General features: G+C 43.7%; 1 protein-coding gene across 3 annotated transcripts in view; it reads left to right on the top strand.

Moving 5' to 3' along the window:
* Nucleotides 1-25,656, top strand: part of LIPA (lipase A, lysosomal acid type) — a 30,664-nt gene extending 5,008 nt beyond the window's left edge. For all 3 annotated transcript variants that reach the window (XM_024563471.4, XM_053923155.2, XM_053923156.2), the window contains 7 exons: nt 8,058-8,256; nt 9,349-9,458; nt 11,686-11,822; nt 15,643-15,789; nt 16,807-16,878; nt 23,250-23,321; nt 24,154-25,656. In XM_024563471.4, the coding sequence (XP_024419239.1) occupies nt 8,058-8,256; nt 9,349-9,458; nt 11,686-11,822; nt 15,643-15,789; nt 16,807-16,878; nt 23,250-23,321; nt 24,154-24,387 (971 nt within the window). In that variant the 3' untranslated portion in view covers nt 24,388-25,656. The remainder of the gene's footprint in view (nt 1-8,057; nt 8,257-9,348; nt 9,459-11,685; nt 11,823-15,642; nt 15,790-16,806; nt 16,879-23,249; nt 23,322-24,153) is intronic.
* The last annotated feature ends 535 nt before the right edge of the window (nt 25,657-26,191 follow it).

Raw genomic sequence — 26,191 nt, forward strand, 5'->3', positions numbered from 1 at the left:
CAGAAGATATCTTCTAGTCATGTCCTATGAAAAATAGAGGCATTTATTGAAGAAGATACAAGAAACATTGTACATAGGACAGTGACTCCTCAGTCCCCTTCAAAGCAGGCACCTTGGGACCTCACACAGTTCTCCCAGTCTCCATCAGTGGCCCTGTCGTATTTTTCTTAATCTCATCGATGATCTGAAATCTCTTTCCTTTCAAAGGTGATTTTAGTTTTGGGAAAAGCCAGAAGTTACAGAGCGCTAAATCTGCGCTGGGATGTAGGGGGGCTGAGTCACCTGGGTGATTTGATGTTTCATCAAAAATCTCTGCACAAGACCTAGTTCATAAGTGGGTGCATTGTTGTGATGAAGCTGCCCATCACCAGTTGCCCATAGCCGTGGCCTTCTGAATCACCTGAATAGTTTCTGTGGAGGAATGTTCAAGCTTCATGCAAAATTTGATGCGGTCATTTTGAATGTGCCAGCCACAGGGTACAAATGCTCACTCAATGGCATCTACTGCCCTTACTATCTAGTCCAGGGAAGTCGTCCTTGTTTACACATTTGCATTCCAGTCCACTCTCCTTGGCTGCCAGGTTACATCAATGTTATGCAAACCATTCTTGTTATATTGACAATGGCTGGACTTTTTCCAGACAAACCTCGTATTTCATTCCACAGTGATCATATGATGTTGTTTTCTTTTCTTTCTTTTCTAAAGTAAACCCTGCATACTGACTTCAGATCCCATATAAAGAAAAACACGTATTGATATTATTTCTCTCAAAAGTGGTTAATTGACTAATATAATTAGCAATGTGAGTCATTGTTAAAAGATCCAGGGATACTCAGTAAAAGCAAGCTTAGAGACCGTGCCTCCTCTTTTTGTCTCATTGCCACCTCCAAGCTTCTCTGTCCATACAGCAGTTAAAGCAAGTAGAACCACGTGCCCTGTGAGTATGTATGGAGAGTAGTGCAGGGGAAGGTGCTATGGCCTGGAATATGAAGAGAGTGGGCAGGGTTTGGGATTCATTCCCAGGGGCTGGGAAGAAAAGGTAGGAGACTTCAGTGCTAGGTCTGTGTCAGCCCCTAAGTGCTTGTGTGGCTTCACATCTCTGGGCCTAGGATCCTTCATCTGTAAAAGAGTCGATTGGGTGTTTCCCTCCCATCTTTATCACTCTCTGGTTCTGTAGGCTGTATTCTATATTCTTTTTGTTTTACTGGTATTTTGTTTTGCTTTGGCAGAGGTGTGGGGCAGCAGATAACCTTGGTCTTCAAAATGGGGAACAGAAAGTACCCTAAATCTGGCCATAGCATTAGGTTCCCACCTTCTTCTTCTGTTCTTCAGAGGCCTCAGTGGTGTTTATATGACACCTGCTGTGAGCTGCGCTCAGCGGGGAGTTTTGGAGGAAATCCGTGACAAACCACTCAGTGATCCAAAGGAACCTGTGGTTTTCCTGACCACTGCCCGGGTTTTTCTCTGACAGCTGGTTTGCATTCTCATGGTCCAAGGCAGAGGCTCTTCACTGTCCTTCACTCATGGTCAGGAACAGTGTTGTCCGTGGTGTTCCTTGGCCTCACTTAAGCCAAGTAGATGAATCTATAAGGTCCTTCCCACAGAACTCATCATCTTCTCATTCATGCCACTTCCTCTCCTGACTTCCCCTTCTATTAGTAACACCATCAGCCTCCGCATGGCCTAGACTAGAAACTGCAGATTCATTCCTGACTCCTTCCTCCAGTAGCTGTCAGGTCCTCTCTAGGCTGCCCACGTGGTATGGCTTCACTTCACCCCTTCCTTCGCTTCGCCAGGCCACCACTCTTCCTTCAGTTCTTGTTACCATTTAACTGGACGCCTCAGACAAACTCGGAGGCCAAAAGAGGCTTGAGCCCCTTCCATTTTTAAGGCTTCCTGTATATTAAAAAAAGAAAGAATATCAAAACAAGAATATGAAAATATTCAGTCTGCTTATCTTTTAAGAAATTAGTACATTTAATACACACAGAAAAAACACCATATATTTATACTATCTACAAGTCATTACAAGATACAGTGGAACGTGAGTCATTTATGGGGGACAAGGTGAAACCATTCCTCTTACCCTTTTCAAAGTGTTTTTTTTTTCTCAGTGTTTTGGTTGCAGCTGTGTGGTGAGCATCCTTCACTCCTGTCTCAGTGGTCCTCTGATTGTATCTAGAGACTCACGTGGAGACTATTGGAGGCTATATGATCACAGGGCTGAGCCACTGGCTCCTCTACACATGCCCACTGCTGTCTTCTGCCAGCCTCGCTGTTTTCATTCATCTTACGTAGTCCTGCAGGATTGAACTTCTCGGAGCCCAGCCATAATTGCCCGATCCTGCCGTTCAACATCTACAGGGGCCTGCTAAATGAAGATGTACACCTGCCCTTAATAGTCTGTCCTAGATGTTGTCCGTACTGTGCACCCCCATTCTGTACAGCAGTAGGCCTTTGAAGTTCGCTGTGGATATCATTCCCCGAGTTAGTGAGTACAGTCATACGCCATGATGTCTACGGTGCCTGCCTCTGTAGGACGGGGTAGCATACCCATTCCACAAGGTGTACAAGGAGTGCTTGAGAACTATTGGTTGCCAGCTGTGTTTACCCATTATCTAAGAAACATTTATCGCTTACCAACTATTACAGATTAAATTGGCACTATAGTCAAATTGTTAATGATGTGCTTGAAGTTGCATTTGTTATGTTAATAAGTATTAGAAACCTACTTTCTGACACTCTCAAATCCAAATGAGTTATTTCCTTTTTGCCAAAGTCTCCCTGGACTTCAGCTGGTGAACACAACCTCTGGAATATTGCTCATCCTGCCCATTATCTTCTTTAAAAAAATTTTTTTTAATCTTTATTTTTTTCCATTACCATTTAAGTCCCCTTATGCTCCCCTCCCCCCAGCAATCACCACACTGTTGTCCATGCCCATGAGTCCTTTTTCCTCAATCACTCCAGCTCCTAACCTCCCTCCCCCCAGCTGTCATCTTTTAAAAAATTCTTTTCATCCTTCCAAGCCCAGCGTAGCTGCCAAGTCTCTCTGATTGCTTAAGCAGGAAGGAGACGCACTTTCTCCGAACTCCCGACAGCCTTGCTAACACCCTTCCTGAGGTGCTTTTCTTATTTTGCTTTGGGTTGACTTATTCGTTTACTTCTTTCTCCGCATCAGTCCTCCCTCAGTCTTTGAAGGCGGAGGCTGTGTCTGTGTCATCTTCGTGTCCCTCATAGCGACTAGCAGCACTGTGTCAACTGCATGGCCACTTGAGTGACAGTTATACCAGGGCAGTCTTCAGAACTGGGGTGCGTGACTGAATGCAGGCGACGGGCCTTCTCTCTAGTGAAATAAAAGACCTGTGCGCACACAAATTTTGTTTGTATGTATAGGGGGTTTATGGAACGAGCAAAGAACCCCCTGATTTAGACAATCATTTTCATGTCTGGTCAAGAACACTTTCTTAGAAAGCTCATGGTGAGCTGTGAGGTATGTATGTGCTGTTTCTCAGGGTTAAGCAAACTTCTCTGTTGAGTGTTGACCTCCCCCTGCTTTGCACTAATGCTATAAGGGAATTGAAATTCAGAAATTCATCATTTTTAGGGAAGTGGTTCTGTTTTTATCTGCTCAGCCTTATTTCAGAAAGTCACGGGATGTTAGCACTGGAAGAATCTCAGAGTCCCCTCTGGGCCAAGGATTTGGAGAGCTTTCATTGTTAGCATACTCTCCTGCGGATTCTAAGGTAAAAATCCTTGGGTTTGAGAACCTGTGTCCTAGATGAACACCCTCATTTTACTGGGTGATACAGCCAAGTTCAAAAAGGAAAAGAGATTTGCTTGAGGGCAAAGGATGGTGGGCTGGCCAGTCTGAGTCAGTGTTATTTAAACTTGAGATCGTGGCCGTATGTAATAAGTATTGAGCAAGTTAATCCCATGACAGACTATTTATTTTATTTGGCTAAAACAAGGAAATACATACAGGCCTTGGCCAACGTACAGAAACAGCCACAAGGCAGACTTGCTCCTTGCCTAACTGGGATATGAATTGTCCAATAAAGCAATCAGCAAATAAAGCACCAATAGCATCTGAAAAGTTTTGTATCTGATGGCGTTCGGGGATACGAATAAATGCCTTCCATGTGCACAGACAGGCGTTTTGAACTTTGCCTTGGTAAAGACTCCTCAGGGGCTCCCCTTTGAGGGCTGAACATGCTCCCCTCTAGATGAGTCCACTTTGAACACACCTTTGGATGGGCTGCAACGGAAGAGCCAAGGGAGCGTGTCAAGACTGAATATTTCCGGGCTCTGTCCTGGTGGTCCCTGATTCCAGGAATCAGAACCAGGACTGGGAATGTGTATGTTTTCTGAGTGTCCCCGGTGATTTTGATATGCAGTCAGTTTGAGGAAATAGTGCTTGGCTTGCTTGGGAATGGCGGGAATACTTATAAACCCACCTTGTCTCTCCCATCATTTCGTTTCTAATGAATTTTTCTCTAGTAGTTAGAAGCAAGGGCTTTGGAACGTGGCTGACTTGGGTTTCAATTCTGGCTCTCTGCTAGGTGAGTCTTCTAGGGCAGGTTACTTAATTTCTGTTTCCATGCATCGGTTACCTCATCTTTAACATGGGATGGATCTTAACGGCCCTCTTGTAACAGTATAATTCATGTAAAATGAAGTGCTGGGCACATAATCGTTAGTTGTTACGACAAAAGCTGGTGCTAATATTTACACATCAGCCAGGTGCCAGTGCTCGCTAGGGTTTATCTTAAGTAGTTGGGGCAGGTTCAGGAATCCTCCAAGGCCCTGAAGCTTTTGGTGACCTAAAACCAAAAGGGATGGTTGAGCCAGCCCTTGCACTTTGGGTTTGTGTGAGCCGAGGGCCTCCTTTGCTGGGTGCTGAGCTTCCCTGAATTGTTTGGTGCTATGGATCATTGCAGAAAGGTGGAAAGTAAAGGGCGGTTCTGGCTTTGCATTACTCACTATGAAGGGCTGGGAATGTCTGTGGACAATAAGCTAAGTCCTTGAAGCCATTTTGTCTAGAGCCTGCCTTTGCAGAAGCTGGGGCGGGTGACGGGGTGGGGTTCAGGCTCTTATGCAACTTACAGTCTATCTTCTAGGAGATCCTGAAAGATTTTAGGTTACGGAGGCTCCTGCTAGACTACCAAGGAGCCAGGGCTCTCGCTCTTCTTTAGGCCCAGGAGACATAGTGCCGCCTCGGAGTCCTGGTTCAGGATTGCTGGCTGTACAGCTGTGCACAGGTTACTTGGCCACAATGTGCCTCAGAGTCATTATATGAAAAATGGGGGTAAATACTGGTCCCCAACTGAATTAGTTTCCGGTTGCTGCTGTCACCAGCCATCACAAACGCAGTGCCTGAAAGCAACACAAATTTATGGTCCTGTAGTCCTCCAGGTCGGAAAGCCTGGTATTGGCAGGACTGTGTTCCTTCTGGAGACTCTAAGGGAGATCTGTTTTCTTACCTTTTTCAGCATCTAGAAGCTGCCTGCATTCCTTGGCTTCTGGCCCCATCCTTTATCTTTAAAAGACAGCAGCGTAGCATCTTCTTGTCTCTCTCTTACTCTGACCCTCCTGCCTGTGCTTCTGTCCTAATATTATTTTATTACATTTGTACATTCAGTGTTGTTTTTGTGAGTCATTATTTCTTGAGATTTACTGTGTATCAGCTGCGGTATCCTTCCCACTTTGAAAATGACATCTACACTTCAGAGAGCTTGAGTAAACCCTACGAGGTTTCTTAACTGGTAAGAACCAAGGTCCGTTTCATGCCAATGCCTTGATCTTTGTGACTTCCTCCTTGTTCTTCTTTCAGTTCTTCCTTGCATGTCAGCTCATTTCTCACATCATTTTAGAGCCTGACCAGTGGTGGCCTGACCAGGTAGAGAAGGCCAGTGGCCTGGGAGGTAGGAGGAACTTCCCTGTCCACCCATCATCTTCCTCCCCCGTCCACTTGTCATCTTCCTCTTGTGAAACTGTGAGCTCAGCAGGTTCGTTTTCGGAGCCTGACTAGTCGCCTCCGCACTTCCACCCACGCTCGAGCCTAATCAGGCGGGCAGCACTGTGGTGGGCCATCACGGGGTCGCCTCTCTTTTCTGGCTCTGTGCCGAACTGTTTAGGTGACTATGAGAACATCACTTGCCCTCTCTGGTCGAAGGTACTTTTGGGACTTTCCTTTGGTTGGTTCCCAACTCTCCCAGAGCCAGTTTGGGGGCCACAAACCAATTGTAGGCACAGCCAGGGAAGGCAGCCCTTGTCCTGGCTCATTAGTTTGCTGCTCAGACACACCAGGCCTCAGGTGCTGGAGTGCGTGGACCAGGCTGGTCTTCGGAAGAATTGCCTGAGCAGCCAAGGTTGAGTATCACGTCCCTGTCACCCATTCTCTATCTTCCCAGCAGTTGGTTCACCTCCCTCCAAGATAGCGTCCCCTCTTCAGGCGGTCATTCTGTGAGGTGTAGAATGACTCCTCTCTAGCCAACGTGCTTTCCTAGACCGACACGTTTCCGATCTTAGAGCCGGTATCAGGTATACCTGAGTTTGTGTCCCAACTCCCATACTTACTACCTCTTGGTTAGTAGCGGTCAAATTATTTTTTTCTTAGCCACAGTTCCCTGTCTGCCAAATGGGAATAGTGCCAGCTTCACAGGATTGTCACCACAGTACCTTAGAGCTTACAAGCACGCGGCAATAGCTAAGTATTATTCCAGCCAGCTTTTCTCAGCAAGGTGCAAAGAAACCCAGTTAACAGAAATAAGCTTGTCAGTTCACCTCCCATCTGACTATCCAATGGGCGTTCTCATTTTTCTTTGACGTTTTTACTTGCCATTTGCATACCTCATTGCAGCATAGCTGTAGTGCGGAGTAGTCCCTAATTTTGCACCTTACTCTTTTTCCCCCTTTAAGGCTGTGCCGGAAGCTCCTCTTGCTGCCGCAGTCCTTGTCATAGCCTCCGTTAGACGGCAGTGAATTACTTGACCACTCAACCATTAGCTTGTTTCTGGCGTTTCACTATTATGAAGAAGGGGCAGCAGGCAAAGGCAGTTCTTATTTATTTTGGCCTATGTGTCAGTCACTCTACCAGACACTTAATTATCTCATTTATTCCTGCTAACAGTTATTTATGGAACTGAGCCTGAGACTGGTTAAGTGACTTAATGTGTGAGCTAAGGTTTATTGAACCCTTACTGTGTGTCAGACACTTTTCTAAGAACTACTCATATGATACCTCATATCTCATTACTCCCTGTAAGGGGCATATTACATCTCCGTTCTGCGTGGGGATGATACAGATTTCAGGGGATGTGGCAATACTCTGCCCAAGGGGGCGCATCAGAACTAGGAAAGGACAGATTTGAACCCAGGAGTGTTTGACTCTCAAACTCATGGGCAGTATAGTGTTGGCTCCGTGAGGGTGAGCCTTTTTTTTTTTTAATTCACTTGCTTCTATTCCCTGCTGTGTCCTCAGCCCACAGTTGAGATGCTTGGCATGTAGCTGGTACTCAATAAATGTTTGTTTAATGAGTCACTGAATGTTCTTAACACTATGTAAGCAGCTGGAGGTCAGGTTTCTTTTACTCCCAAGTCTTTGTTTTTTCTACTGTATCATTGTCTCAGGTATGGGTGGGTACAAGATAAATTTACATATAAATATATACCTGTGTATATACCTATGAATATATGTGTATAGATATTTATGAATTTGTGTTTGTGAGAGAGATTTTTTCCTTTTGGTTTATTTTGTTAGGATACATTCTGAGAAATCTACTGGAGAAAAGTATAGAAACATATCATAAGTTCTTAAAAATACATTAACATTTTTTGATGATTAAGTCAGCGTGTCTTGTTACTAGATGTGCAAAAATCGTCCAGTTTTACTGTTACTTTGCCAGCACTGTTTAAAAAAAAATTCTTCAGTAATGTTACATATGAGTACATTGCTACCTCAGTAGTTTAATTTGTTTCTATTTCATTGTTTGCTTTGGGGTCGTTTATGCATTGTCTGTTTGTTTTGAAGCTCCTAAACATGAGTGTGTTTCAGGTCCCAAGCCAGTGGTGTTCCTGCAGCACGGCTTGCTGGCAGATTCAAGTAACTGGGTCACAAACCTGCCCAACAGCAGCCTGGGCTTCATTCTGGCAGACGCCGGTTTTGACGTGTGGATGGGGAACAGCCGGGGAAACACCTGGTCTCGGAGACACAAGACGCTTTCAGTTTCTCAGGATGAGTTCTGGGCCTTCAGGTATGTTTGCATTGATCACGACAGGGCTCCAGCTCCTCGGTGCTCTCAACACAGACACACGGAGGCAGATAGGTGGGTAACCCGGGGTCATATGAGAGGAGACTGATGGATCGCGAAAGACTTGAAACTTTTTTAGGAATTTAATAAATAGTAGAGAGGTAAATTTTAAGTAAGTGAATACACTGAGATTTAGATTCAATTAGAAAGGTTTTAGCTATGTTGGCATTCCTGGTGCTGTGGGAGCTGCTGAGTTAATTATGTCCCATAACCTTCTTCCTTCCTTTATAAACACATATTCCAAATGCTCACTATTCTGTATCCAGAAAATTTCCTCTCCTCTCTTTTACTTCTGGCTCTACCGATTAATCACTGTGTGACATCGGGCGTGTCATGTAAGCCATCTGTGTCTGAGTTTTCTTCATGTAAAATGGAGATAATGAATACCTATCTTATGAGGTTATAGGGGGGTTAAAGGAGGGGGTCCAGGGAAAGAGCCTGGCACACCATCATGAGTGGTGGCAGCAATTGGCGCATCACTCTCCTGATGACAAATACGCGCTGCCGCGCACAGGTGCAGGGCTCTGTCTTGATACCAGGTGCAGGGAAGATCAGCCTATGGATCCTCCAGCCTTGCTTTGCAGGTGTAAACCAGACCCGACCTAGGGCCATGAAATGCAAGAACGGGAGCTTTGACCAATGACAGTACAACAACTGTTTGTAATAGTGAAAAATTGGAAACTACCAAACGCCCATTAGCAAGGAATGGGCAGACGAAGCGTGGTGTGTTTACACAACGAGCAACCTACAACTGTGTGCGACAGTTTGGATGTAGCCTAATATAGCAGAATGCATACTGTTCAACCCAGTTTATAGAAAAGTTCAGACATGGGTAGAACTCATTTACGGTGTAAATCGCGTTGGAAGGGGTCCCAGGGGCTTCTGCAGTCCTGGGCATTCTCTTTCCTGCGCCCAGTGGTGGCTCGCACAGCTGTGTTCAGTCTGTGATAAGGGATCAAAGTGTATGCCTACTATGTGTGCACTGCTGTATTTTCTGCAATGCCTCATTGAAAGAGTTCCGTTTTTGGATTGCAGTTACGATGAGATGGCAAACTATGACTTACCGGCTTCCATTAACTTCATTCTGAACAAAACTGGCCAAAAGCAAGTGTATTATGTGGGTCATTCCCAAGGCACCACGATAGGTATGTATGAAATAAAGATTGGAAGTTGATATAATATATTATTGCAGTTTGCATTTGTTCTGAAAAGTAAAATGTAAAAAATGTTAGCTCAAATAGACTTTTTTTATTATTATTATTATTATTATTATTATTATTTAATACCAAGTGGAAGTAATGGTTAGGGCAAAGCCTAAGAATTTGGGTAATATTTTGTCTTCTCTGGAAATTCAGACGTCAATATGAATGGATAAACATGTTGTGTGGTGACACGGACCCTGGCCAGCAGGATCCATTGTGGTTGCTATATTCAAATACACATACACACGGACTACAGAAATCCTGTGGAGGAAAAAGGGGCTACGTGGCTGCTCTCCAAGTTAGAGAGAGGGCCCCTGACCCCCGCCTGGACAGGCTTTTATTGTTTTTCTGGGCACATTACATTGAGGGCGATCCTCATTTACTATGCACAGGTTCACCACAGGTGATTACCTTTTAAGGAGGACAAAGGACAGGACACTGCTAATTACTTCAAAGAGAAGGATGTTACAGCTCAAGGGGGAAGCTGCTCACCCTCCATACTTGGGTGATTTAGCGCAGATTTTAGGAAGATGAAGATACTCAGTAAACATTTGCTGCCTCAATTCAGGGTGAGGGAGTTTTAGCAAGAGCAAGTCTCAGAGCAGTCAAGGTACAATGCAGGCCTGATCTCCCACTGGAGAACCTATCCACGGACGTGGGTCCTGCCCACCAACCTCGCTCCCCACTGGCTTTTCCGAGTGGGGGCTGAGCCACATTTCCCACGCTTGGAACGGTTCCCCACAGTGTGGTTCTCTGGAATTTAAAGGAATTAATGTAAGCCACAGCCTCTTATGTATTGTTCTCATGAAGCAATATGGGAATGTGAGAGGGAAGAAAACAAGAAGTTTTGTAAGTGCAGAGGCTTTTAAAAAGAAAATAAGGAAGTTCACTAACTTAACATTAAGTGGAGTGAAACTAACTACAAAGATGCCATGTTACACTTTTTTAATAAATAGTTTTTAAAAGTCTTTTACATTTTTATTTGTGATGATTATAGAAGTAATATGTGTTCATTGTAAACAAAAATAGAAAATTAGCAAAGTTTAAAGAAAATAAAAATTGCCCATAATTCTAGCAAACAAATGTTCTTCTGATTAGGGATTAGGAGACTGTCCCGTAACTTAAAGAACTCCCCCTTTTAGTATTTAAAGATTTTATTTATTTTTAGAGAGGGGGGCATGGAGGTAGAAAGAGAGGGAGGGAGACATCAATGTGAGAGAGAAACATTTATCGGGTTGCCTCTTCTGCGTACTCCTGGGATGGAGCCTGCAACTGAGGCATCTGCTCTGACTGGGAATCGAACCGGTGACCTTTCGCTTTCCAGAACGACTCCTAACCAACTGAGCCACACTGGTCAGGGCTTAATATTTACTGTGACCAATAGCTTTGTGTTCATATCACATGGTGTCATTAGAATACATCCCTAGAAGGAGAATCAGTCTATGGAAGATATGAATACTTTTAAGTGTCTTGATATATATTGGTTAAATTGCCTCACCCTCACTACCAGCGAACACTCTTTGCCAGTTTGAGAGGCCACAAACAAAAATTAATGTGGATACATTATGCCTTTATTATTCATTAAGTTGAGCATTGTTCTTCATTTATATTTCTTCTTCCATGACTTGTCTACTGAATGGCCTTTGCCCTACTGCTTTCTATAGTAATATTCTGGAGCCAAGTTTAAGGCTAGCAGTAACCTGAGAGGAAGCTAAGAGATACTTTAATGCTAGGGCACTCTAAATGTGTAAGTCTTTTCTGAGTTGTTGGTGATTGATTTGAATGCCTCTATAAATTGGTCTTAGGAATTGTGGGAGGGTCACTGGTGGATGGGGATGGTGGGGCCCCAGATGTTAGGAATACAGCATTTCCTTAGCTCGGTTTACATTATTAGAGGAACAGGAAACATCTGGTTTTAGCGACCTATATTTCCTCCAGTGAGTATCTAGGTTGAAATATTGAAACAATCACGTAAGAAATTCTTGATTTACTAGTTATGTCAAACTCAGTGTTTCCGCACAGAAAAGTTCAGAGGACCCGATTTGAAGCAAGTTTGCTTGCATGTTTCTCATGTTGCCACTAGAGGGGGTCACACGCGACTGCCCTTGCCTTTTCATGGAAAGTTCCTTCCAGAAGATCAAATTCCTGTCACCCTCCTTTTGTCCCACAGGTTTTATAGCATTTACACGGATCCCAGCACTGGCCAAAAAGATTAAAATGTTTCTTGCTCTGGCTCCTGTGACTTCAATTGAGTTCTCTGCTAGCCCTCTAGTTAAATTAGGACGATTTCCAGATCTTCTCATTAAGGTATTTAACCCACCCCACCCCCAACTTCCTTTTCAGATCTGAAGAACTGGCCCTTAGAGGGAGAATCTGTGTTTTTCTCCTCTGTGTTTCACTATCAACGGAAAGTGGGATTTCTTCTCGCCATGGTTTATCTCCCCTTCATTCCTTCCTCTAGATCCTGGGGAGTCAGGGAAGGTGCACATCTCCACCAATCACACAAAGAGAGCACAAGAAAGTCTGGGAGGAGGGAGCTTAAACCTTTCAGGAGTTGCCTTTTATTCTGCACAGTGAGTGGTGCACAGGCGTAGGCTGGAGATGGGAGAACGAAATGCACCGTTCCCACAAGCCCGACCCGGACCACACTGAGGGCTATCTGAAGATGCTGTTGCTGTTATATTTTATAGCATGGCCCCTAAACACAAGCCAGTGACCTCATGAGGGCTTATCCCTAGAGCTATGTGACCCCCAGGCTCTGTTTGAGGTGGAAGCAGTTTTTATAAGGAGTTGAGAGCCAGCGGAGGCCAGACGGTCCACTATGCATGCACTGTATAGGTTTTATGTATGGCATGTTTATACAGGCACAGATATTAAATCCCACTCAGGAATATACACGTATACTGAAAATCAGGTATAACACATGAACTGGCCATTTCCTTTCACAAGAAATACAGACTGTACTCTGGGCTTAGAATCTGACTCTCCCATAAGATGGGATTCTCTGCATCGGTGACCAGACATGCAGATAAGATGTGACTCCCTCAAAAACCAAATTCACTTGTAATGCCTTGGGTAATAGAATGATTCAGAGGTAAAAATAAAGTACTTTTTTAACTACCTTAGCTTCTCTTACTGCCTTCCTCATAATTAAGCCCAGTGCTCACTTTAGGGTCTTTTCCTATAGGCCTTGTGTGTGAATTTCCAGAGAGAAATGTATTGTTTTGTTTTAATGTAGACAGGATTCAACATGCATATTTTCTACAGATTACATTTTTCACTCTTGAAGAACTGTCAAGTTAATACATAAAACTCCATCACATTCTTTTAAACTGCTGCATAGTAATTTTTCCATTGTGAAGAACGACAGCTTATTAAACCAGGTGCCTGTGGTGGATATTTAGGTTCTTGCTCATTTGCTGTTGCTGGATCCTTGTGCCCTTTTATCTGGAGAACTGAAATTCCTGTGTCATAAGAATGTTTTCAATTTAATTTCATCTTTGGAGATTGTGATTTAGTAGCTCTGTACGCACACAAATTCTGCCCCCCACTCCCCCAGCCTTGGAGATAGTGTTTTATTAAATCTGGAGTGGGGTCCGGGGTCTGAGGTTTTACCAAGCACCCTACCTGGTTTGAATGTAGGCCAAACAGACTGGTATTTAGGAATTATTGTTCCAGACACTGGTGTCTTATTATATCCTGCGTGTGTGACAAAGTGAAAGAAAACCTTGTTCTTCAAGGTTATGTTCACAAAACCTTGGAATTTGCTGTTCCTGGAAATATATGTTGCTTCCATGAAAGTTGAGTATCACAACTCTCAGAATGCAAAGGTATATATTATAAGACATCAAAATTGACATGAGCAGGCCTGTAGATGTAAGGTGGATTTTTCTGTAGTACCATCCTGCTTTGCCTTAGTGACCAGTGGAGTTTGCCACGGTAGTGTTTGGGTAACAGCCCTAAGGACAAGACAACTTCGCATCCTTTGTCAGTCAAAAGGAACGCTTGGCTTACTGTGATTTGGTCAGTGATCTTATTAACTCATTTTTAGTAGACAACCTCAAAAATATATACATTTATCACATATATCACATGTGACTATTATGCAGACTCAAAAGCAGGAGTTTCATCCCATGTGACTATTATGTAGACTCAAAACCAGGAGTTTTATCACATGTATCCCATATGACTATTATGTAGAACCTCAAAAATATATACATTTATCACATTTATCACATGTGACTATTATGTAGACTCAAAACCAGGGGTTTTGGAAACTGATGCCTTTTCATGGCCTGTGATTTTTCTCTGCTGTGGTACTTAGTTCCTGATTCTCCCCAGCCAATCTTAGTGTGATAAATCTGGAGAAAAGGAGCCTTCAAGGAGACCTGGCGTCTGTCCTTAGAGAGCCATTGGTTGCCTTGTTGAGGACATATCACAGGTGGTAGTAGACCAGGTTTGCCGGAAGAGTGTTGAATGTGGCTCATGCAATGTTTTAGTTAAATTAGTCGCATCTTTTTTACGAAGCGGGATATTTAACATGAAATCTTGATAATTGATTTTTTGGGGGGTGGGGATGAAGCTGTGTACCACAGAGCAGTTGCATTAGGCTGAGCATAAGCTTTCCAGTTCACCTGTTCTCACTGTCCCCTAATCCTCACTCCGGACAGGGTGGCATTTTTCATGTGCTGTTTGCTATTTTATCACCTACATTTACATGCCTGCCTGTCTTAGTTTGTTAGGACTGTGAAGAAGAGTCTCCCGTGACTCTCTCCTAGCTCCTGGTCGTTTGCTTGGTGTTCTTTGGCTTATAGAAACATCACCCCAATTTCTGCCTTTCATCTTCACGTGGCGTTTTCCCTGTGTCTGTTCAGACCTCTCTCTGTGTCTGTCCCTGTGTCCAAACTTCCCCTTTCTATCAGATCACTAGTCCTATTGCTTAGAACACACTCTTAACTTCATTTTAGCTTGATTACCTCTGTAGAGACCTTGTCTCCAAAATAACATCACTTGCTGAGATACTGAGGATTAGGACTTCAATGAATCTTTTCGGTGGTGGGGCAGGGATCCCAGTTCAACTCATAAAACTGCCTCTGTTGGCATTTGAAGTTTTCACTCCTGCTTGTCCTTCCAGAGGTTGGCATCAGCAAAAAAGTGTAAGCAGTAAGGGGACAGATGAGGGTTCAGTGAGGAAGATCTTTTTCTTAATTCCTGCTGGAGAAGTACTTTGAGATCTGCCTTGAGGCCACAGTGATCGCCCCGGAAGTACTTGAGCGCAGGTTCTGTGGCCATTGGTCAGCACTGATGTAGACCAGCAGTCAGCAGACTTTTTCTGTAAAGGTTCCGATAGTCAATATTTCCGGCTGCATGGGCCAGGTGGTCTCCGCTGCAACTACTCATCTCTGCCCCTGTAGTGCAAAAACAGGCAGAGACAATGTACAAAGACATGAGTGTGACTGTGTTCCAACAAACTTTACTTACAAAGGCAGGCAGTGCTGGCAGAGGAGGGCTGGGGAGTTACTGCTTCACGGGAACAGGGTTTCAGGTGAAGATGTGAGGAAGTCCTGGAGATGGAATGCGGTGCTGGTCGTACCACGTGAATGTACTTAGTGCCAGAAGAACCCATGAAAATGGTAGCTTTTTGCCACAATAAAAAAAAAAAAGTATTAAAGAAGACAGTAGGCAGTGGGCAGGGTTCAGCACACTGGCCAGTAGAGTCAGATTAGGTGTGTGTGCCCTAGGCAGACACCTGGCTGACCAAGCACTGTTTCTACTCTTTCCCAGAGTCACTGCCTGCCCATCGAAGTCAAGTGAAAGTCTTTGGGGACGGCCCTGGGATAAGCGGTCATTCAGGCCCTTTCCCGCTGTAAAATTTGGTGTGAAATTACTTGGCTTTCTGCCTCCTTTTCTTCATTTGAAACATTAAACACACACTGTACCATCTGCTGTTGCCTTACTAAGCAGATTGCATAAGTGCGCCAGTTTGAATAGCCCCCGGTTTTCATTTCTCTCCTGTGGCCATCCGTGGAGACGCTTGGCATGTGCCTTCACTTCAGAGGTGGGTCACAGGGGCCCGTGAATCAGGATGGAACGCTGAGGTATTCTTGGGTTTCTTCTTATTTGGCAGGATTTATTTGGAGTCAAAGAATTTTTTCCCCAGAGTGCATTTTTGAAGTGGCTGAGTGTTCACGTTTGCCGTCACGTTGTCCTAAAGGAGCTTTGTGGAAATATCTTTTTTGTTCTCTGCGGATTCAATGAGAGAAACTTAAATATGGTAAGTATGTTCATAACAAGACTTGCTTTAAACTTCCAGTGATTTCATTTCATCTGTGAACACGGTGGTTTGTGTGGGAGGATGCTGGAGAGGGAGGAAAGCCCTTGTTAGACCTCTGATGGGTCTTTCATTTAAGAGGCACAAGAATGAATGTCAGCGAGCGCCTGGAACGCCATCTGCTGCTGTCCTCAGGCCGGCCACGGTCACTTTCTACAGTGTCCCTGCACGGGCACTGTTGAATGGGGAGGTCCTCATCATTTAGGTCTCGATATTTATATGTACTCCAGTTATTTGTTTCTTTTACAAATCATTATAATTGTTTAATTTTGGAATCGTCATTTATTTATTTATTTTAGAAGCTATAAACCCTTGGCCAACAACGGCTGGTGTTTCTGAATATACTTGTAGTGTGTAATGTTGCCTCTTGAAAACAGGTTTTGATATTCTGGAAGGTTCTAGGCAGTTTTTTTAAATGATGATCATTTTTCTTGTTTCTGATGGTAAAAGTAAAGTATACTTGTTACATAAAATTTTGGAAATTCAGAAAAGCATGATAAAGAAAATAAAAGTGGGCAGTAATCTTAGCCCATATAGTCTCCAGTTACCGTGTTGCTCCATGTGTGTGTGTGTGTGCCTGTGTGTGTTCCTACTTTTTAAAAATATTTTATTTATTTATTTTTAGAGAGAGGGGAAGGGAGAGAGAGAGAGGGAGAGAAAATCAATGTGTGATTTTCGAGCTCTCCCGCGCCCCCTACTGGGGACCTGGCCTGCATCCCAAGCATGTGCCCTTTGCTTTGCAGTCTGTCACTCCATCCACTGAGCCACGCCAGCCAGGGTGTTTGTTCCTATTTTTATAGGACATATTTATAGTCAAATAATTGTTTCCTGCTTTTAATCTCATATATTTGAGATGGTGGCTCTGTGGTTTGTAATGCTTTGAAGTATGAAATTTGTTTATTATCAATGCCTTCTTACCACTGTTTTTTGAATTCTTTATTTCAACACTCTTTTTCCCAGTCTAGAGTGCCGGTGTACATGACACACTCTCCTGCCGGGACTTCTGTGCAGAACATGATACACTGGAGCCAGGTAGGCATTCCAGCAGTGCAGTAGGGATTTGTGTCAGACCAGTGGTAGAACAATCGCTGCCTCCCGCGAAGCGCCTCTCTGCAAGCCCTTCCTCAACCGAAGGACAGTCTGCTTACAGAGCTGGGCTGTTTCCCTGATTCGTAAGCAGTTCCCTGCTTTGTGTGTGTCTTGCTCTTGTTTCTCTCCCTGGGACAACTGTACTGTAAGTGCGAGTTCGCCAAACAGCTGTTGGGGTTGACTTCTTTTTTTCTTTCCTCTCCTGTCCCCTCTGTCAGTTTTTCATTAAGTCCCTTATTTATCTATATGTTTTTAGAATTTTTATTCATTGATTTTAGAGAGAGAGATAGAGGAAAGGGTGGGGGTGGTGAGAGAGAGAGAGAGAGAGAGAGAGAAACATTGATTTGTTGTTGCATTTACTTATTTATGTATTCATTGGTTGATTCTTGTATGCGCCCTGACTGGGGATTGAACCCGCAACCTTGGCATATTGGGACAACAATGTAACCAACCTAGCTACCTGGCCAGGGCCCCAGATTCATTTTATTTCTGTATTGCTTCGTAAGACAAGATTTTAGAGCCACTTTGGAAACAGAAGCTGCTATTTCAGCACTAATCCATGAAACGTAACACGCTGAAACGTCAGTGGGTGAACCAGTCGTGGCGGTAAATGGGAGCAGCTCACTTCTGAAATAGGGTTCGATTGTTTCATCACATATCACAAAAGCAATGCATGTTCATTCTAGAAAACTTAGAAATTACACATAGGCCAATGATAACAAATAACAAATAGAAAAACAAAACAAAACAAAATAATAAAATTCACATAAGATTAAAAAATAGAATTATTCTATAGTCATACACAGAGATAGAAAATGTGTACCCAGAGATTTGAAATGTCTCTGCATTGTACCCTATGCCTCCTGCTGCACGTAATTTTAGAGAGAAGTGGTTAAGGATACAGATAGAAATGATAGTTGTACAGTAGAAATATATTAACTTATTTTCTCTTACTTACTCTTTCATAACCTGCCTTTTTTTTTAAGCCTAACAATATGTCAGGACCTTATTTTTACCTTAGTACCTATTTTTGTACAATTCCCCTCCCCCAACTTTTTACATAGAAATTACCTACCTTTTAAGTTTCAAACCAAGATGCAGTGGGGGTGTCTTGGGTAGTAATTTCCAAACATTGGGCAGTCACTGCCTGCATCAGAATCATCAGAATTACTTGAAAAGTATACCTTTAAGAAAATATTGTTTAAGAAAAATAAGGGTGTCACCAGCAGAGGGGTTCTTGTCACGCCGCCCTGCAGCCCACAACCCCCTCCCCCAGAGAAATCAAGAGCGGAGGCAGAGCAGACAGAGAAGAAAAGAGGTTTACTAAAAGCTGGCTGAGAGGAGAAACGTTGGGCGCCCGCACTGGTAGAGAGTGTGGCTCCGGAACTGCCGCCAGGGTCTGGCTCCTTCAGCACAGGGTTCCTTCTTTCTTCTTTCTTCACGCAGGTGAGCAGAGTGGGTCTCTTTGTTCTCCTGGTTCCCCCTGGGCTGGCAGCGTTGTACTCAAGTGAAACCTTCATCTTACCTAGCAGAGGCTCAAGAAGTAACTGGCCCTTGGCTGGGTGGCTCAGTTGGTTGGGGCATCATCCCCGCACCAAAGGGTTGCAGGTTCTGTTCCTGGTCAGGGCACATACCTCGGTTGTGGGTCCGATCACCAGTGGGGGCACGTGCGGGGGTGGGGCAGCCAATTGATGTTTCTCTCGCTCTCTCCCCACCCCTAAAATCAATAAACATATCCTAGGGGGAGGATTAAAAAAAAGTAACTGAAGGACGTTCCCACCCCTCTGAGAGAGGCTTAGCCTGTCTCAAGGGGAGTTGAATTGGTGGTAGAGCTGTTGGATTAGCTACAATCTGAGTTTTTAAAAACAACGGCTCTTGTGTCCCATCCCTAGAGATTCTAACCCAATTAGACCACAAAATCTCTATTTTTATTTATTTTTTAAATGGCTTTCTGGACGTGTAAGTGGCATAGCATACAATATTTAAAGCGTTCAATTTAGCATGCTTTGACATAGGTGTATGCCCCTGAAACCCTCACCACGATCAAGAGAGTGAACCCATCACCCCAAAAGTTCTCTCCTGTCCCCTTTGTACACCCCCTCTTCACCCTTTTCACCTCTGTCCCCACACCACCACCAACCTGCTCTTTCATTATAGGTTAGTTTGCATTTTCTAGGGTTTTGTATGAACACAGTAATACAGTATCTTCTTGCTTTGCGTGACTTCTCTTATTCAGCATAACTGTTTTGAGGTTCACACCTGTTGTCATGTGTATCAGTAGTTCACTCCCTTGCTGCGGAGTGGCTCAGTGATCTGCGTCAGGTGAGGGTGCAGTGGGTCACCTCTCCCTGCCTGAGGGCTTTGGTCCCTGTAGTGATGGTAAGGCCCGGTGTTAAATGTCAGTGACTCAGTGCCAGTTTCCTGTGGCTTAGATGAGGGGCCTTGGGAATACAGGTAGTTGATATGCTGAGGAGCACCCCTTACCTCTTAAGGAATGTCCTGACACCTTGAAAAGTTCTCAGACTCACAATCCTTCACTCAGCCCTCCTGCTTTTCTCCTCAGCCACATTTCTGTTTGTAGGCACTTGTTTTCTTTGTATGCCCTATCACCAAAGGGCCCCTACCTTTGGAACACTTTTTACCTTCTTACCTAGTGGACTTGTTTTTTAAAGGCCCAGTTTCTGTCGCCTCAGGAGTTAGTGCTCTTTTGTAGGGAGGGTGACTGGCCAGGAGGAAGGCAGACGCTGAGCTACTCAGCTGAGTGACCACTGCAGCACAGGAGTGCTATGCCACGTGCCTCAGCAAAGCACAAATGACCGCCAGACCCCACCTGTCAGGGGACTTTGGGAATGTGGCAGCGAAGACTGTCAGACCACGCTGTTGCATGTACAGAAGTGCTCCTTCCCCCCGCTGTGTGGCAGGCCTCCACCGCCTGCTGGGTGTGCAGAAGAGCTCTTGGGTCGGCTGCAACCCAGGCTTCTGTTCGTGTCCCAGCCCCTTTAATCTAGCAGCTGGCCGAGGTCAAAGGCTGAGGCTGAGGTTCAGAGCGCTGCTCTGGGGCCCCATTGCGGTTTTAGGTTCTAACCACATTGGAATGTGCCTCATGAACGTTTCCCAAGTCCAGATTCACTGCAGGAAGCAGTCTTGCCCTTTGCTCTCTGCTCCCTGTATCATCTCCTTGTTGATTGAGAAAGGTTGTTTTGTGCAGCTGTTTCAGAGGGCCTTCTCCTTGATTCTCCCTCCTCTGGGCTGGTGGCCAAGGGCTGCCACTCTGCCTGTCAAGACCACGCTGGTCGAGGCTGCTGTGGTGCCTGCTGGGAGAGGCTTCTGCTGAAGGTGTGGCGTCTGGGTGCTGGCAGGCTTAGGGCTGCAGTTCAGCTGTGGAGTTTGGGGGTTCCTGTGGTAGGAGTTTAGAGGTGCTCTTTAACGCCATTTTATTCATAGTACATTCAGAAATTTACTGTGTGTTTAAGTAATTACAATTCTGGTTTTTTAAATAGTTCCAAAACTTGGTTGGGTATTTTTTTAAAAAAGATTTTATTTATTTACTTTTAGAGAGAGGGGAAGGGAGGGAGAAAGATAGGGAGAGTAACATCAATGTGTGGTTGCCTCTCCTGTGCCCCCACTGGGGAGCTGGCCCACAACCCAGGCATGTGCCCTGACTGGGAATTGAATTGGTGAGATTTTGGTTAGCAGGCCATCACTCAGTCCACTGAGCCACTCCAGCCAAGGCCAAAACCTAGTTTTTAATTTTTACATGTAATTCTGTACATGTTTATTTTTTTGATTCCTACTCTTTTAAAATTAAAAATGTATGTCAATTACAGTATACATTCAATTTTATTTTGTATTAGTTTCAGATGTACAGCATCATGGTTAGACAGTCCAAAACCTAGTTCATTACTGGGCTTTTAAATTTAGTTTATGAACCTTATTCCGTTTATAAACCTGACAAGTTTTAGAGACCCACCCCCCAGAGCCACGCCTCCTTTAGTCCCCTTGCCGCTGCGTCCAGAGTGCAGAGCCTGGGTGCTCACTCCTATTGGAAGAACAGTGGTCCTAACCTATCTCTACAGTGTTGTTCAGAAATACTTAGGATGCTATAAAAAATTTAGGTTCTAGGGCCTGCCCACAACCTGTCTGTGCTGTAATCAAAAATACCTTTTCAGGTCAATAATTTTAAATATTTGTAACTGAGGACAGTTTTCCTTTGCTTGAATTATCATTATTAGTGTTATAATTATTATCGGTACTATTACTTTTGGTATAATAGCCTTTTTTTGCGATAGTAAACATTCTGGGATAAATATTCTTGAATTGAAGATCTTTCCTTATACATCGGATTGGTTTTTTAGGGTCTAGTTGTAGAAGCAGACTCAGTGGTCAGAGGGTAGGCATATCTTTAAGACTTCTGATATGTATTGTACTTTAGAAAAGTTGAACCTATGGACATTTTTATTGCCATTCAAGATATAAAAACGATTTTTAAGATGTCACTTAAAAAACCATCTGTCCTGTAGCCTAATGTTATCAGTATTTCCTCCTGATCTTTGGCCACATATGTTTGTCATATAAGTGTAACCATGGTGCTTCTTCACTTTCATTTTCTTTTTCCCCACTTAATGTGATTTATAAACATTATCCACCTTTCTCTTTCTATATTATTATATCTATATTTATGAAAGTGGCATTCTGTTGTAACATACTGATGTAACATGATGCATTTAATCGAATATCTACTATTGGACTTTAGCTTATTTCCCTGTTTTTGTGGCTGTAAATCCTCATCTTCACATTCCCTCCTTCTGAGACTCCCTTTCAAGTGGCGATGACTCGGAGCACAAAAGTCAAGTTTAGCAGTTCAGTCTGAGCCCTAGGCAGGTTTTTCCAGTGTATTCCATGCCCACACCGAGTGCTTTAATCGGTGCTGGAAGACACTGTGAGGAAGTGACACACTGTCTGCGGTGGCGGAACAGCTCGCACCGGTATTTTTTCAGGGACAGCTAGAGCTGGAACACAGATGCACTGACAGGCGCTGCGGGGCCACGTCTTGTTCTGCTCCTCAGACCTGCCGGGCGCGTTTGAAAATTCGTCATTTGCAACGGCCAAAGCAGACGTTAGCATTTCTCCTGCAGAAGTCCTGTAGTTTCTAATCTCTCACCGTCTTCTATTACATCAAGCAGCGGAATTTTATGCGATTGATAAGAATTGAAACCTCACATAAATCAAAAGCAGTTGAGACAAAGAATGTCTAGGTTTTTCCTCTTTACCAGATGCCATCCTCTGGCCAAAGTTTGAGCAGTTTCCAACTCATTTGGCTTGACAATTTTGGATTTAATTCTTGATATTTTTAATTTGTGGGTATAGAGGAAGTATGAATTTACATTACTTAAAATTTTAAAAATAAGTGACTTTTGCTAATACTTTTATATTACACTATATATGCATACATTTAAATTTTATATACAATATTATTTCGTGACTGCTATCTTCCACTAGTTACAATCGTGCTGGTGTACCGTACAATTTGGTGGTTATTCTGATACTGGTACTCAAGAAGAAGTGCCAAATCAATAAAATCATTAAAATATAAAATCATGTAAGTAGTCAAGTAGAGTGGATACATAGAAAATATGGAGATTATATACAACCATCTATAACTGTGTTAATCCATATATATACAGCGTTTATATTAATCCATATAAATATGTGATATATGCTTAATATTTATATTCTAATATAAATATTTTATTAATCCATAGAAATACCTATTAACCCACATAAATATATATTAATCTATATATTACATATAATATATACCTTTCCCAAATAAGATAGTTAACTCTTTGAAAAGTTTAAGACTCATATTTCAGTAAACAATGTCAGCATAAAGTTTATCCAATGGGCATAACCATTGATCTAGTACACGGTGAGGAAAATGTGGGTTTGCAATTGTTCATATGGAAAATAAGGCAATAATTAATAAGTAATAATACAAGAAGAGAACTCTGTGTTTTGCTTACTCACAACTGCAAACCTACTTTTGCCCCGCCCTGCATCCTTCACGGCCTGTGTACAGCCGCTTTATCGGGTCATGCCATAGCTACTTTCCAATCGCACTGTGAGAAATGGAGTCATTTAGGAAAGGAGAGCAAAATAATGCCATCTATTTTAAATTACAGTTTGGAAATGAAGAGTAAGTCTGGGTATCGGTGTAGAGTTGGTTTCTGAGGATGTGGCTAACTCTAGGAACCTGTGATATTATCTCAGACATCTGCGCCAGATAACTTTTTTCCAAATTATCTTCTTTTTAGATTTTGAAATCACAAAAGTTTCAAGCCTTTGACTGGGGGAGCAGTGCCAAGAACTATTTTCATTACAACCAGGTAAAGTCTTCAAAGTCTTTAGAAATCATGGGCCCTGAAGGCGCATCAAGGAAGTTGGTTGCCAGGACTCCGGCTGGCCTCGGGTGCTAAGGAAAGGCTTGGGAGAGTTGGTAGATAGCATCCAGTTCCAGAACAGCCTGGGCTTTGCGGTCAGTGTTGTGGTGTGGGCCTTCCCTCTTTGTTCTGTCCTTGGTCCCGTGTAACAGCAGTCACCAGTCCTGTTCTGTGTGACTCATAGTGATCAGAACACAGACTTCGGAGTCAGACAAAACTAGGTCTGTCGTCTGGTAGCTGGAGGGCCTTGGCCAGATTACATTGCCTAAGCCTTTTCTTCCATATACCAAGAACTTTACCAAGATTTTTGAGTGCTAAGTATTCTAAAGTGTAGGGCACTTTGCCATATTTTATTTAATTTTTACAACTTCCCTGTGATGATGATGATGATGAAACACGAGTAAACTGAGGCTTAGAGAGCTTCTGTGCCATGTGTCCTACCCCCAAGGGAGGGAAAGGAGGAGGGTATGGACTCCATAGCCCCTTCCCAGCTGACTGGTTCTTTTGCTTTGAACTGACTACCAGGGGACACAGCTTCCTTCCAGGGGCTTTAAACACTTGTTACCAAGCCTACCACGTTACTATAGTAATTGTTCTTTCGTTGTGGGTTAGGTTTTTTTTTGTTCCGATAAAGTGACATGAAAAGTAAACTGAGAGCAATTTTCAAAATGTAGTCTTTTATTCTCAGTGAACTAGTCAGTGTTTAATGGAGACTGTCGATTGTGTTTTTGTAAATTAAAACAACCACCACAATGTGTTGGGTGGGTCTTTCTTACAGACTCGCCCTCCCACGTACAATGTGAGAGACTTGCCGGTGCCCACGGCCGTGTGGAGCGGGGGCCGGGACTGGCTGGCGGACGTCAACGACATCAGTGTCCTACTGACGGAGATCCCCACCTTGGTGTACCACGAGTGCATTCCAGAGTGGGAGCACCTGGACTTCATCTGGGGCCTGGACGCCCCTTGGCGGCTCTATAAGGAGATGGTGAACCTCATGAGGAAGTATCAGTGAAAGCCAGGTGGACGCAGTCACCATCAAGTCAGTGGTCGAAGCCTGTCCAAAAGTTGTTGGCTCAGTTTTTCTAAAGTACTTATTTTTCTTTCCTAACCCTTTAATATTTTTATATCCAAGAAAATTATGATGTTGAAGACAACCCAAGTCTCTCCAGTTAGGGCTAGAAATGCATTCGCTTTTTGTGTTGTTTAATCATGGCCAAAATCAGCTTGTGTCTCGACTGTCGGGTAGCTTCTTTAAGTCTTCCAAAATATCACTGACTTGTGAAAGGTCATAACCATTCTGCTCGTCCTCACAAGTTAAAATGCACTGTATTTCCTTCTGTACCCACACGCAGCACACATTGCCACCTGTGTTGGAATTTTTAGACTGAGCTGTTCATTGGTAAATAACCTGACATTGAGCTTGGTGTATAAGCACCCAGTTCTCATCTCCTGGCCCCGAGAGGCTGTCTAGTGGAATGGCCCTGTGTTTGGGGATCTAAAGGACACACTGTCATGTCCTCATGCAGTAGGTGCCGAGTCAAATCCAATGACATTGCAGCCATGTCAGTTATAAAGATTCTATAATGAATTTTATCAAATCTGTCTGTGGCAGCTGTTATCTAGCAAGAGTTTAAATTGCTCAGATGAAGCAAATCAGCTTGCTGGAGTCCTCAAAAATTCCCCTCATTAAAAAACAACAGCTGTATTTTAAATAGTTGAAGACTGATACATGCAACCACCTATGTTCATGAACTTTTCATTAGGAGTCAGGTCGTAAATCCACTTGCTGGAGAAGACAAGTGCTGTGGAGAGACGACGCCACTATTTTTCCTGAAATCAGTGTCCTGTCTTCACCAGCCGGCGTAGCTCGGTGACCACAATGTGAGAAGCAGAAGCCCTGAGGCTGCCCCTGGGGAGTGTCCTAATCCATTTTCACTTGAAGTAAATGTGAACGTGAATGCTTTAAGATCAGTGAATGTTTAAGATTAACGCTCAGGGAATCGCTTTGTGTTACAGTTTTGTATGTGCACATATTTTTGCTGCTGATTTGCACCCCTGTGTCTGGAGGCCCATGTTCACGGGCTTTTCGCACAGCCTGACAGTACTGTCAGACAGACAGAATGACGGTTGATACGTTTTTCTGATAGATTTACTTTAGCTGCAATAATAAACAATAATCGGTATTGGCTGATATGTGGAGACAGCATACTACTACTTTGTAACATATAAACAGTCTTATTTAAACTTTTCAATAAAACTCCGCGTGCCTCGTAGGATTGAAGGAGTGTGTGTTACTGTGTCCTTTGTTTAGTAGCCATTCTCTACTTCCTTTTCTCTTTTGGTGAGACTTACGCTTTTCTTTCTCATCTTTTCTCCCTCTTCCTGACTCCCGGTCAACCTCACTGATACTGCCTGTGAACGTTTGATCCTCTCCAGCGGGGACCAGAGAGTGGTCTCAGGGAGCCCTTGGGGATAGTTTGGAAACACTGGCCTTCAGTGTCATCCTGCAGGGTCCACTGAGTGCAGCTGAGGGGAGGAGACTCAGCAGTGACTGACCTCGCCCTCAGGCAGTGGCCTGTTACAGGCAGGCCGTGGATTCCAGGACTGTCCATCCAACTGCCTCCACGAGCAAAGGAAGCAACAGAAGCTGGCAGAGACAAGATATGTCTCAGGGGCCAACACTTAGATTTGGGGGTCTGGTGTGATCTCTCCTGCTACTATGTGAGCTGAGGCCGGAAGATATCTTACCAAATTCTTACACACAGCCTAGACTATAGTGAATCAGTAAACGTGTGGACAGACAAAATGTGTGAAAA

Source organism: Desmodus rotundus, chromosome 4 (assembly GCF_022682495.2).
Source record: "Desmodus rotundus isolate HL8 chromosome 4, HLdesRot8A.1, whole genome shotgun sequence".
In the NCBI taxonomy this organism is placed as follows: domain Eukaryota; kingdom Metazoa; phylum Chordata; class Mammalia; order Chiroptera; family Phyllostomidae; genus Desmodus; species Desmodus rotundus.